The sequence below is a fragment of the Diabrotica undecimpunctata genome, chromosome 2, assembly GCF_040954645.1.
Source record: "Diabrotica undecimpunctata isolate CICGRU chromosome 2, icDiaUnde3, whole genome shotgun sequence".
In the NCBI taxonomy this organism is placed as follows: Eukaryota; Metazoa; Arthropoda; class Insecta; order Coleoptera; family Chrysomelidae; genus Diabrotica; species Diabrotica undecimpunctata.
In genome coordinates this window covers 149,890,072-149,901,631 of record NC_092804.1, presented here as the reverse complement: position 1 = coordinate 149,901,631, position 11,560 = coordinate 149,890,072, and the positions used below count along the sequence as shown (strand labels likewise).

General features: G+C 29.3%; 1 protein-coding gene across 3 annotated transcripts in view; it reads left to right on the top strand.

Annotated features, from left to right (window-relative positions):
• The first annotated feature begins 1,088 nt into the window (after nt 1–1,088).
• Nucleotides 1,089–11,560, top strand: part of Smox (Smad on X protein) — a 31,288-nt gene continuing 20,816 nt past the window's right edge. For all 3 annotated transcript variants that reach the window (XR_011950105.1, XR_011950104.1, XM_072523734.1), the window contains exons 1-7: nt 1,089–1,415; nt 2,721–2,923; nt 6,974–7,109; nt 7,256–7,416; nt 7,528–7,705; nt 8,901–8,995; nt 10,560–10,670. Coding sequence is in view for 1 of the 3 variants with exons in the window: in XM_072523734.1 (XP_072379835.1) it covers nt 1,213–1,415; nt 2,721–2,923; nt 6,974–7,109; nt 7,256–7,416; nt 7,528–7,705; nt 8,901–8,995; nt 10,560–10,670 (1,087 nt within the window). In the remaining 2 variants the exon portion in view is untranslated. The remainder of the gene's footprint in view (nt 1,416–2,720; nt 2,924–6,973; nt 7,110–7,255; nt 7,417–7,527; nt 7,706–8,900; nt 8,996–10,559; nt 10,671–11,560) is intronic.

Genomic DNA, 11,560 nt, shown 5'->3' with positions numbered 1-11,560 from the left:
AATTTACAGTAAATTCTTTCCAAGGAATATCTAATGTAAAAAATCATATTTTGCTGAATATATTAACATGTCAGAATACATAAAACAAGCCTGTGTGTGATTCTGGATGTTTGTCGAAATAGGGTTAGTAGTTAGTAAAAGACAGAAGATGCCAAATTCTTGCCAAAAATAAAAGATAGTGTTTTTTCAGATGTCGCAGTTTGCATCAGAAAGTTACAGTATTGCCGCTGTCACCAAATTTTCAGAAGACTGTAAGACCTTTCGTTTTTTGTAAACCAAGTATTTAAATTTTTAATATTTGTTCTCTCATATCCTTTTCAACTCTATTTAGTGAACATGATATTTAATTTAACAATACACAGAAAATTATGTCATAGAATGCGCCATAGTTAGGTAAAAAATATTGGGATGAATAAATTTCATTTATTGCATTATTAATTATATCAGTTGCTATAAATATTTATATTTGTAACTATTTATTATAATTTTCTTTTATTAGATATTTGTCAAATAATCTGTTTTTAAAATAAATTTCTATCAATATATTTTATTCGTTAATATTGAAATTTTTCTATTATGATAAAAAGCAACATTTTTATTAAATATTATTTAATATGATTTATAATAATTCTCATAACAATTGATTGTTATGAGAATTAATTTTACATTTGTTTTGACGTTTCCATTTCCAATCCTCAAATAGTTTTTAAAAATTCTAAAATGAAATTATGAATGATGTTAATCTGTAAATGTTTAGGCGGTGGGTGGTGTGGTAATACCAATTTGATCTAAAACTTGTCACAAGAAAACAGTTTCAGATCCTTTTCCTTTTCAACATTTTTATATTCTTTTATAATAGATATTGGCCCAGTTCCACTGTAAACAATTGTTTTTTGTAACTAATAAAATTGGTTTTATTATATTGAGATTAGGTAATATACTGTTAATATCATCAATATTTGCATTTAAGTAAATTCAAGCAAGTTTTATTTTTTGAATGTAAATGAAAATCATTCTTTGTTTGGATGGACTGTTCATATTTTTAGCATTTAAACGTGGCAGCATTGAACGATGCCCAAATTACCGACGTTCATCTGTCAAAAAACAATATGGCAATCGCTCATTGATGAGCAATAGAATTTTATAAATATTTTTGAATTATTAAAAGATTTTTTGTGTATTAATCAAGTTCAGTTTTAATGAAGTTTTGTGATGAACGGAATGTTACCTTCTTTTACACCACCGGTGGTTAAACGACTGTTAGGCTGGAAAAAAGGCACAGACGCCGATGACAAATGGTGTGAGAAAGCAGTAAAAAGTTTGGTGAAAAAATTAAAAAAATCAGGTGCATTGGAAGAGTTAGAACGCGCTATTTCGTCTCAAAATCCCAATACTAAGTGTGTAACTATACCCAGGTGAGCCTACTTCAAATGTTTTTCTTTTAGTTGCTAAATAAAGTTTAAGGTCATATTATTTAGTAATAGAAACCATCGAATAGATACTATCGAATATTTCGATAAAAACTATCGAATAATTTGACATTTACTAACTGTTCCAATAATTTATACTTATTTAAACTTTTAAATTATTTTAAAATTGAAAGCAAACAATAATTTTCACTATAGCGATAAATGAAATTGAGAACAATCTATTCTTGTTTATTGGCTGCTGCGAGTTATGACGGTGCATTAGGCATGCCGATTGAAAAATAATCAATTCGAACGTCTGGTTTATTCCAGTTCACTTTGAAAATGTTATTTTTTCATATGAAAAACATTCCAAAACAAATCATCGATCATTGCTGTAGTTCACTGAACGGACATTCGATAGCGGAAATCATTCGATTGTTCTCATCATTACATATTATGGATTTGCTTCCCCCTCACCTCACTATGTCTGGCTTGTGACCTACCCTAAATGTCTGCCAAATGTCCTGGACCTTGATCTAAACTTGCACCACTTCCTTGAAATTGAAATGGTTTTTGTTGTTTTGCTAATGCGAATTAATTAATAATTAGTCTCTGTTTTATTAATTTCATTTGAGATTAATAATAGTTCTATATAATAATTTAAAATATTGTTTTAGACATAATATATACAAAATTAAATATTTATGACTCTATTAGCCTTGGAAACAATTAAGGACAAATAAAATTTAATTTTAGGCAAATTACTTATATTATTTAAAGTGATTGGGAAAAATATGTAGCTGTCAAGTGTTTTTATTGTTAATAGGATATTCCCTGCTATGATATGGAATTTTAGCTCCCTTTCAAGTTTCCCCATATTATGTTCCCCAATTGAATTTTCATATTTTTAGATTCATTATCACTTCACTAGATTTTTATATTACTGTAAATCCACTTTTCCATAATATTTTTTTTATGTTTGTAGTTTATTTAACTGTTGTTCAATAGTCTTCAATATAATCAGTAGGTATCAGTTACTCCAGCATTGTGTAATACATTATCTTCTTCTCCTATTGCTTATGAAATTATTTTTGATACTTATATGATATTTAGCACTGATCAAATGTCAAAAATAATTAAAAATCAGTTGAAATACCAAAACTTGAAACAAAATATTTGCCAATATATTATCTATCATTTTATCTACCTTGAGAGCTGGATATAGTGTATATCTAATTATTGTGAGTTCAAATCTTTTGAAACAGAAACATAGTATTTTATAGTATAATTTATTGGTTATTCATTTTTTAGGGTCCGTCCCAATGCAGAGATAGGGAACCTGCAGCAACAGCGTAAGGGATTACCTCATGTTATTTATTGTCGTTTATGGAGGTGGCCTGAACTTCAGTCACACCATGAGCTAAGGTCTTTAGATCATTGTGAATATGGGTATGCTTTAAAAAAGGAGGAGGTTTGTGTTAATCCATACCATTACACAAGAATTGAGACACCGGGTAAGACTTATTTGGATTTGCTTATACATGATTTGTTACCTTTATATACTTAGCGGGCTTTGTAGATTTTTAAAAAGAACAATTTATATACCAACTACACTAAATTCTTATAATATTTCTTCTCCTGTTGTCCTTGTCACTAGCTGTATCATTATTTGTTTAAATGAATAAGGGTCGCTAAAAATGTGAATTTTTTGGACTTAGTCAGAAAAATGAACAAAATGCAAAATTTGACTGTTTTTTATTACAAAAACATACGAAAGTGTACAAATGTTAAAAAAATAAAAAAAAAATTTATAAAAAGTAGGAAATTGAAAATTAGGAAGAGAATAATGTTATCAAAATACGAAATAGCCTTAGTTATATAAAATGTATAAACCAATTGTAGATACCAATTGTTTTTCCCTGGTCAATTATACAAAAATATACAATATTGTAAAATGGCCTGAATTCTTTCATTTGAAAAAAAATCCAGCAGGTTTGTGAATAATATAAAATATTCCACATAGGTTTAATGTTGCCCCATATACATTTGTTTTTTTTGCAGAGTAAATATATTGAATTTAAATTTTAATAAGAGTATACTACATATGAGTTGCTATTGATTTTTGTGGGGTAAATATATTGAATTTTAATTTTTTAATATCAAAATAAAACCTAACCTAACTTAATCAAATTACATCTAAAAATTTAGATTATAAAAGAAGTTAATAATAACCAATGTTATTTCATATTAAATTAACCAAATTTATATTTTCAGTCCCTGGCTAAATTATTAGACACACTGCAAGATTTCATGTAAAATTAACCTAGTGATATTGTACCGTTTTATTATTTTAAATTGATTTTTCTTATTTTTATATTATACAACCAATTACCTATTTATTTGACAGAAATAAAACAACATTCATTTAGAAAAGCAGAAGTTTAAGTTTTACAGAATAGTGAAATTAATGTTAGTAATAGTCAGTATTTAGTTGACCCACCTTTAGCCGCTATCAAAGCTTTAATTCTGCAAGGCATGCTATTAATGCAAGACTGGACTGTCTCCTGCATTTGAGGATGATGATTCCACACATAAATAATCGTTTCTAGGAGTTGGGTGTTATTGGTAAAACATTGTGAAATATGATAAAATCTTCAAATTTTACAGTATGGACAAATAACTGTGTATAACAGTAAACTGACGAAGAATATCTATTTTTTTTTATTTTATTAAGCAACTTTTCACAACTTTTCCATGCGATTTGAGCTAAACATTACTGATGTTTAGATCACATAAAATATTTAAGGTAATTGGAGCCGGCAGCAAGTCTCAACTTGTTTACAGTATTTTATTCTTTGAGTATAACTGTTTCACGTTGTGCATTGAACTGTTTTTAAAATGAGTGGAATTATCCCTTTTTAAGTTTAAATGCAATTAATGTTTATTGGAGTGTAAATTAAAGTTAATTTTGCAATACAGTTCTATTATTAAAAAGAATAGTCTAGTTGATAAATTAATGATAAGATAAATCTTCCACAAGTGCAATGACCTCATGTGATCAATTAAATTATCGTGTAAAATTATTAAATTTTATTACACTGATACATATGAGTTGTGTATTTGGTTTGTGTAATTTTGATGGTATAGAAGATAGATGGTATTGCAAACAAGATTCAAATAGATAATATGTAAGGTATGTATGGTTGCCTATTTAAGCGAATTGTAAATGAGTGCAGGGAGGGTGTAATAGTGTTAATGTACATCTCTATGTGAAATACAAGTACATCTGTATCATCAACATATGAAGGTTCAGATAGAAAAAAAGGGGTGTCTGGATGGTATGGTAAAAGTATAGTCTGAAAATAAAATTCTAAGATAGACTAGTATTAATAATTGTAACCAGTATGTGTGTATGGAAAAAATTGTGGCAGTGTATATGTGGACTGGATTTGAAAAAAAAAGGGAAGAGGTTATTGTGTATGGATTGAGATGGTGTTAGCACACATCTGTAAATGTAAATATCACAGAGGAATGTATTAAATACATATGGAACAAACGCACCAGTGCTAGAGGTGTTGATTCAATAGTATAGGCAATTTAAAAAATTAGGTACCAGTAAGCTGAAAATGTGTAAAAATATTAAAGTTATGTTTTGAACATAAAATGATAATAAATGATTTAAAATTTAAGTACATGTACACATAATATCTTTTCTTTTTATTTCTTGACTCTATAACTCTCTCCACCTTCACCAATCTTCCATTGTTGTATCCCCATATAGTAGTACCCCAAGTACACATATATGAGCAAAACAAAGAGGTCAACATAGGCAAGTGGGTGTGTATGTTTTGGGAAAAGTGCAGTACCATATAAGTTAACAAAATTTAAAAATAAAGTAGAAATTAAACTTGTAAAAGTTGTGACTGATACACATATATTATACGAGCCCCTTCCCATATAAGTTGGCCCAACTTTATATTGGTAAAGAAAATTCAATTTTAAAGAACAACAACAAAAGTCCAGTATAAACTTTAAGTTTTAATGGATAATGCATTTTAATTAAACAGCATAAAGACAAATTCAAAAAAAAACCGCATAGAATATTTAATATTAACAAAAAAAATGTGAAAGTTTACCAGTGAGTGACATATCCTTTATTTTTAATTATATCTTTTTATTTTTAATTGAAAAAGCCAGATTTGCATGTGTGCATAAAAATGCTAACTTTTCAAGTATGAAAAATGATTTTTTTCTTGGCAATATCAAAAAAGTTATTATAAATGTTTGTAAGTAGTTGACTCGTAATTGTTATCAATTAAGAACCATCACCTAATTCAATAAAGGAAATGTGTAGTTCTTTGTCATAGAAACCGTACTACTTAAAGAACTTTTAAATACCTGACTGGATCAAAGTTCTGGGAAAATTCTTATGTAGTTGTACCTATCGTTATATTCTTCTCCATTATCTTTGTTTTACGTTTTTAATAAATTACTTTCAATCAAATGGCAAATTGAACTCATATGTATCTACTAGTCAGGAATATCTACATTATACAGTACTTTATAGGTAATCCTCTTAAGGGTAACTTTTAATAATGGTTTTTGCACAATGTTCATTTAGTTCTGTTAAGATGCTGTAGCATCTGATAATTTGTGTAGTTTGTGCTTCTAGATGTGCTTAGTTGTGACAAGTAGAGGTGTGCTTATTAGTTCTTTTAGACGAACTAGTTCAAGAGAACTATTTCACAAAAATGAACTAGTTCAGTGAACTAGTTCGCGAAAGAACTATTTGTAGGACCGAAATTTAAGATTTGTTTTTTATTACCCGTTTTAAATATAAATATGGTTCACATATGATTTATTTTTATATTTACGTATATTTAAACTCATAGGTATCTATAATTAGGTTATTTCTAAAAGAACCTTTACAAAAAAAAATCAGTGAATTTTCTAGGAACATTAAATAACACATTTTCATTTTCACTTTTACATAAAATTATATTTTATGTAAATGCATCAATCATTTTAACCACAACTAAAAATTTTTATTTCAAAATTACAATACGAGAAACAACACAGCATGGCAACATCCAAGCCAATGCATGGGCATAAGATCCGAACCATTATGACATTAAGATAAGACTGTTTATGTTATTCTCACATTCATAAGAAATATTATCTGTTATCTGGGGCTAATCGGCATTTCTTTTTTTAAACTAGTCAGTCCATCCCATTCACAAAATAATAAATATATGATCTCATTCATTCATTATTTTCTTCTTTAGAAGTTGAGACACAATTTATAATGCAAATCGTTCGCATTGAACTAGTTCCATGAAAATTAATGAACTAGTTTAATTAGTTCAGTTAAAAGAATCGTTCATTTGAACTATTTCGATGGTGAACTACACATCTCTAGTGACAAGATAACATTCACCTTTGCATATTTTATGGAAAAGAGAATCATAAACATTACATTAACTTCAAGTCTAGTCTCTATTGTATTTCAATTTTAAAATCATCTCTTTTCTCTTATTTTTATGACTAATAGTATTTATTTTCAGCATTACCTGCAATTTTAGTACCTCGTCATACATTAGGTGATGAAAATAATTTATTTCCCCATTCTCTTGAGGATCTGAGCACTTCGGTTCCAGAGAATACTTCTTTTCCTCACCACAATACTAATACGTTAGTAGGGTAAGTAATATTAAATATTTATTTATTGTTATATTTTCACCAAACAGTTAATGTTTGTGGTTAGTTACTTTAGAGGTAGCTGTTGTTCGCCTATATTTATTATCTAATAATTAAAGGAAGAATCTAACTCTTGATTTATTTGTTAGATTGCACCTGCAGCACCCCACCACTTACATGGATACTGTAGGCATATGTCCTACTCCAACAAATATGGAATCACCTCACAGTGTAGTTCCTCCGACAGAAACACCCCCTCCTGGATATATGTCAGAAGACGGAGATCCTATTGATCCAAATGACAACATGAGTAAGTATAATTTATTTATTTCATACATAATAAAAATGCTAATTTAAAAGTCTTAATTCAACAACTCATGTAGTTAACGTAAATATCCTAAACAATAGATATTTGTTTCAGGTATGTCAAGAATCACCCCTAGTCCTCCAGTTGATGCTCAACCAGTGCTTTACTGTGAACCAGCTTTCTGGTGCAGTATCAGTTACTACGAACTGAATACAAGGGTAGGAGAGACCTTTCATGCAAGTCAACCTTCAATAACTGTAGATGGTTTCACAGATCCCAGCAATTCTGAAAGGTATTTTTTTTATTTATTCAATAATCCAAGTACTGGGCAACAAAATCAGAAAATGAAATGTCATAACCTTTTTATTGCGTCATTTTCGTTCGAAAGCTGGTTCGCTATAGTTATACATACATGAAATAGCAGCTCTTATAATTTGGGATGAAATTTTACTGGCCATCGGCAGGAAGAACTTTTTCTTCACAATGAAATGTCTTTATGTGATCCAAATATTCCAATTTTCTATGTAAATTATTTCTCTTTCTTTAATAAGTTTTTGTAATACTTCTATGTTTGCTATTTTGTCCATGCATGAAATTTTAAGAATTCTTATATAAGTTCACATCTCAAATGTTTCCAGCCTCTTTATTATTCTGTCAGTCAAGGTCCAAGACTGTACTCCATATAACAATTTGGAGAATATGTAGCATCATAGCATTCTGAGTTTCAATTTCAAATTTAAAAATGTATTTTAAATAATTGGACATTTGGACGAAAAAGCGACTCTGACTGTTTAAATTCTTAATTTTAATTCCTGGGAATGTTCCCACTGTTCATTTAATACTCTAATCCTAATCCAAATTAGTGTATATTGATACTTGTTTTACTATTTTCTCATTGATGGTAAATTGTACTTCTCGAATTCTTACTAGCTAATTATAATGACTTCTGTTTTTTTTTATGTCAACTTCTAGGTCATACTTCTTACTAATTTCGGCTACTTTGTTCATTAAAAGCTGTAATCCTTGTCTTCGACATATCTGATATTGTTTACTCATTCGCCATTTCATAGTACTCCTGCTTCCGTGTATTCTAGGGATTCTTAGAAAATTGCCTCTGAGTACATGTTATATAACATGTATATGTAAGAAGTGACAATATACATCCTTCTAGAACACCTCACAGTGTGTAACTCACAGGCGTCGATAAGCACACTTATTTTGACAACGGATTCGTGATCAGTGTGCAAAATTTCTTCTAAAAACATGTCTTGGTTCACTTTCGTCATAAACATTTTTCACTTCCGGTGAAAATTTTTGTTGACTTCCGATTTATTTTTGATATTTTTAGATGCATATTTAGTTGTGGAACAAACTATCGATTCGATTTCAATCCATAACTTTGCGTGCAAAATAAAAATCGCATAGAAAAATAATTTGCGCACCGATAAAAATTTTCTCCCCTTTCATATAATAACTTTTATTTGCAGATTTTGTTTGGGCTTGCTGTCAAACGTAAATCGTAATACAGTAGTAGAACAAACTAGACGGCATATAGGAAAGGGAGTAAGACTGTATTATATAGGTAAGTGATTTTATTTGCAATATCTGTTTATTATTTATAGGATAGTGGTATGACAATAGTTATAATCATAATAACCTCGCTTTACTCAGAATTGGCACATACTTGTTTCATATTGTTAACGGTTTTATCTTACCAAAAAAAATTCAACTTTTACTAACTATACAAAAGTGTGATGTTTCTGTTTTTATTGTTTCTCATCTTAATTTTTATAACAAACTTTTTACATTCTATTTGATATTTTCGCCCAAACAATACTATTTTTGGTAATATTGATATTACTTTATGCAATAAGAATTAAAATTTTTAAGAACCACTAGCACCAATTTTTGTTTTATAGCTTAATTTTTAAGGAAATTCGATCGATTGGTTGAGAATTGTTTTTCACTGTCTCGGTGCGATGCATCGCTCTGGTATAGCTTGTATAGCATCCAGGATAGCAATAGATGTGAGCTGCGCGCAAACCAGAGGAGGGATGTAGAATTCGTATGTAGCTGAAATTAGAGAGTTGCATTGACTGATTTCTTTTTGTATGTGCGGAAATGTTGTTTACATGAATTATTGTTTTGCAAAATAATGACTGTATAACGAGTTGCATTTAAATATTTAAAATTTGTAAATTTCGAATAATTATTTAACAATGTTATTTAATGATAAAATAAATGTATTGTGATGATTTGAAACTAATTACATTTGCCTGAGAACTGTAATTCCCTTCGTCTGCCGTACACAATAATATAGATTATAAAAAGGTCTGACTTATAATAAAAAATAGAATTTGGAATTAAATCAAATCCTCAGCGTTGTCATCAGTGCCTTTGCCGGAGAATATATCTTCTCTCATCGCTATCAGAATCTTGACCTGAATTAATAACTCATGATTTTGTGCAGCATCAAGTAATGGTTCGTTTGTAATGAAATCATCCTCAATAATTTTCACTTTGTCTACAATTTTTTCCACTCTTCTACGGAAAATATGTCAAAGAACTCATCCGACAATTTTTGAATAGAATTAAAAGTGAAATAGATGTTTCTTGTTAAGACATAATTGTTTAGTGTTGCCCAACAAGTTTTATCGGATTTAAATCTGGCTGATATGGTGGGAGTATTAATACGGCATGTCCGTTATTTCTAAGAATCAATAGTAAATTTTACATATTTCTTTATATAATGTTATAATGGCATGCAGGTCTGGTCTATAAGGCATACAAAATTCAAGATCACTATTAATAAAAATTGAGTTGTTACACAAAACTTGTCATTGTCGAGAATCGCTTCTGCAATGAAACTATTCGAATAAACAGTTCAGCGGTTCTCAATCAACTGAGCGGTCTGTGTCGTAATTTGAAATCTGCTAGTGCCTACAGTATTTCCATCTCTATTCATATTGTTTCTATTATAATAAGATTTAAGGTTTTACCTAGTAATATCCACATGTATTTCAATAGATCAAGATATAATTTAGTAACATATTTTTTGCATATAAGAAACAATGAAAGTAAATAAAATTAATAAAATTAAAATGAGTTAAATTTATTGTGTTACATAATTATAAATATTTTTATAGGTGGAGAAGTGTTTGCTGAATGTTTGAGTGATTCCAGTATTTTTGTACAATCTCCAAATTGTAATCAAAGATATGGTTGGCATCCTGCTACAGTTTGTAAAATACCACCAGGTAATATATTTACATTTTTTAAACGACTATGTTGAGTATCAATTATGTACATAAGATTTAATTTAATTTTCTTACTAATTGTAATTAAATGAGGGACTCTACTATGAGCCGGGCAGCGCATGTCTGCTAGTTAAGCTATGGTCTAAACATGTATTTTAGTCAGTAAGGGTGTTGATATGACAGAGTGAAGAACAATTCAAATAAAGCATCACATAGTTCAGTGAATTTTGGTTGTGTCTACACAGTGAATTTGCAGTCGGTTACAATTCAAGCCAGAAACAGCAGATTATTGTATAAACAGCGAAAACTAGCTTAATACAGTCCATTAAATTCAAAGAACAAAGTCATCTATTTAATCATCAACAGAGTGTAACACTAACACTGGTATTCATAGTGCGTCGCCAGGAAGAGTCGCCGGCGGTTCTTCAGTTAGCGAACACTCCATCGAGATTTCATCCCCTGTTTCATAGTCAATCTTCGGAGAACCGCTAGTGGGCGATCGGTTACTTACTACTCGATATGAAAACATAGACGTATTTGATGACAAGGATCTACAGCAATCGTACTTGTGAACTAGTCGACTGGAGTTACAATTTGCCAAATTTAAATGTAATCGTTTCTACTCATTCATATTAATATTACAATGTATAATATATTAAAGTTTTTAATATGGGTAATAGTATTAAAGCTTTTAATATTGTTTTTTAATATTAATAATAATATTAAGTAATTAAATATTGCGCCTTGCATAAAAAAGTACGAGATAAATAACTTTTTTATATGAAAGTGCAATTTTCTTGCAAATGCTTGGTTTTTTTTACAAGATAATACAAATTGTATGAAGAGTAGCTAAGCGTTGAGTAGTCAGTGGCGAATCTACGAGGAGGGAA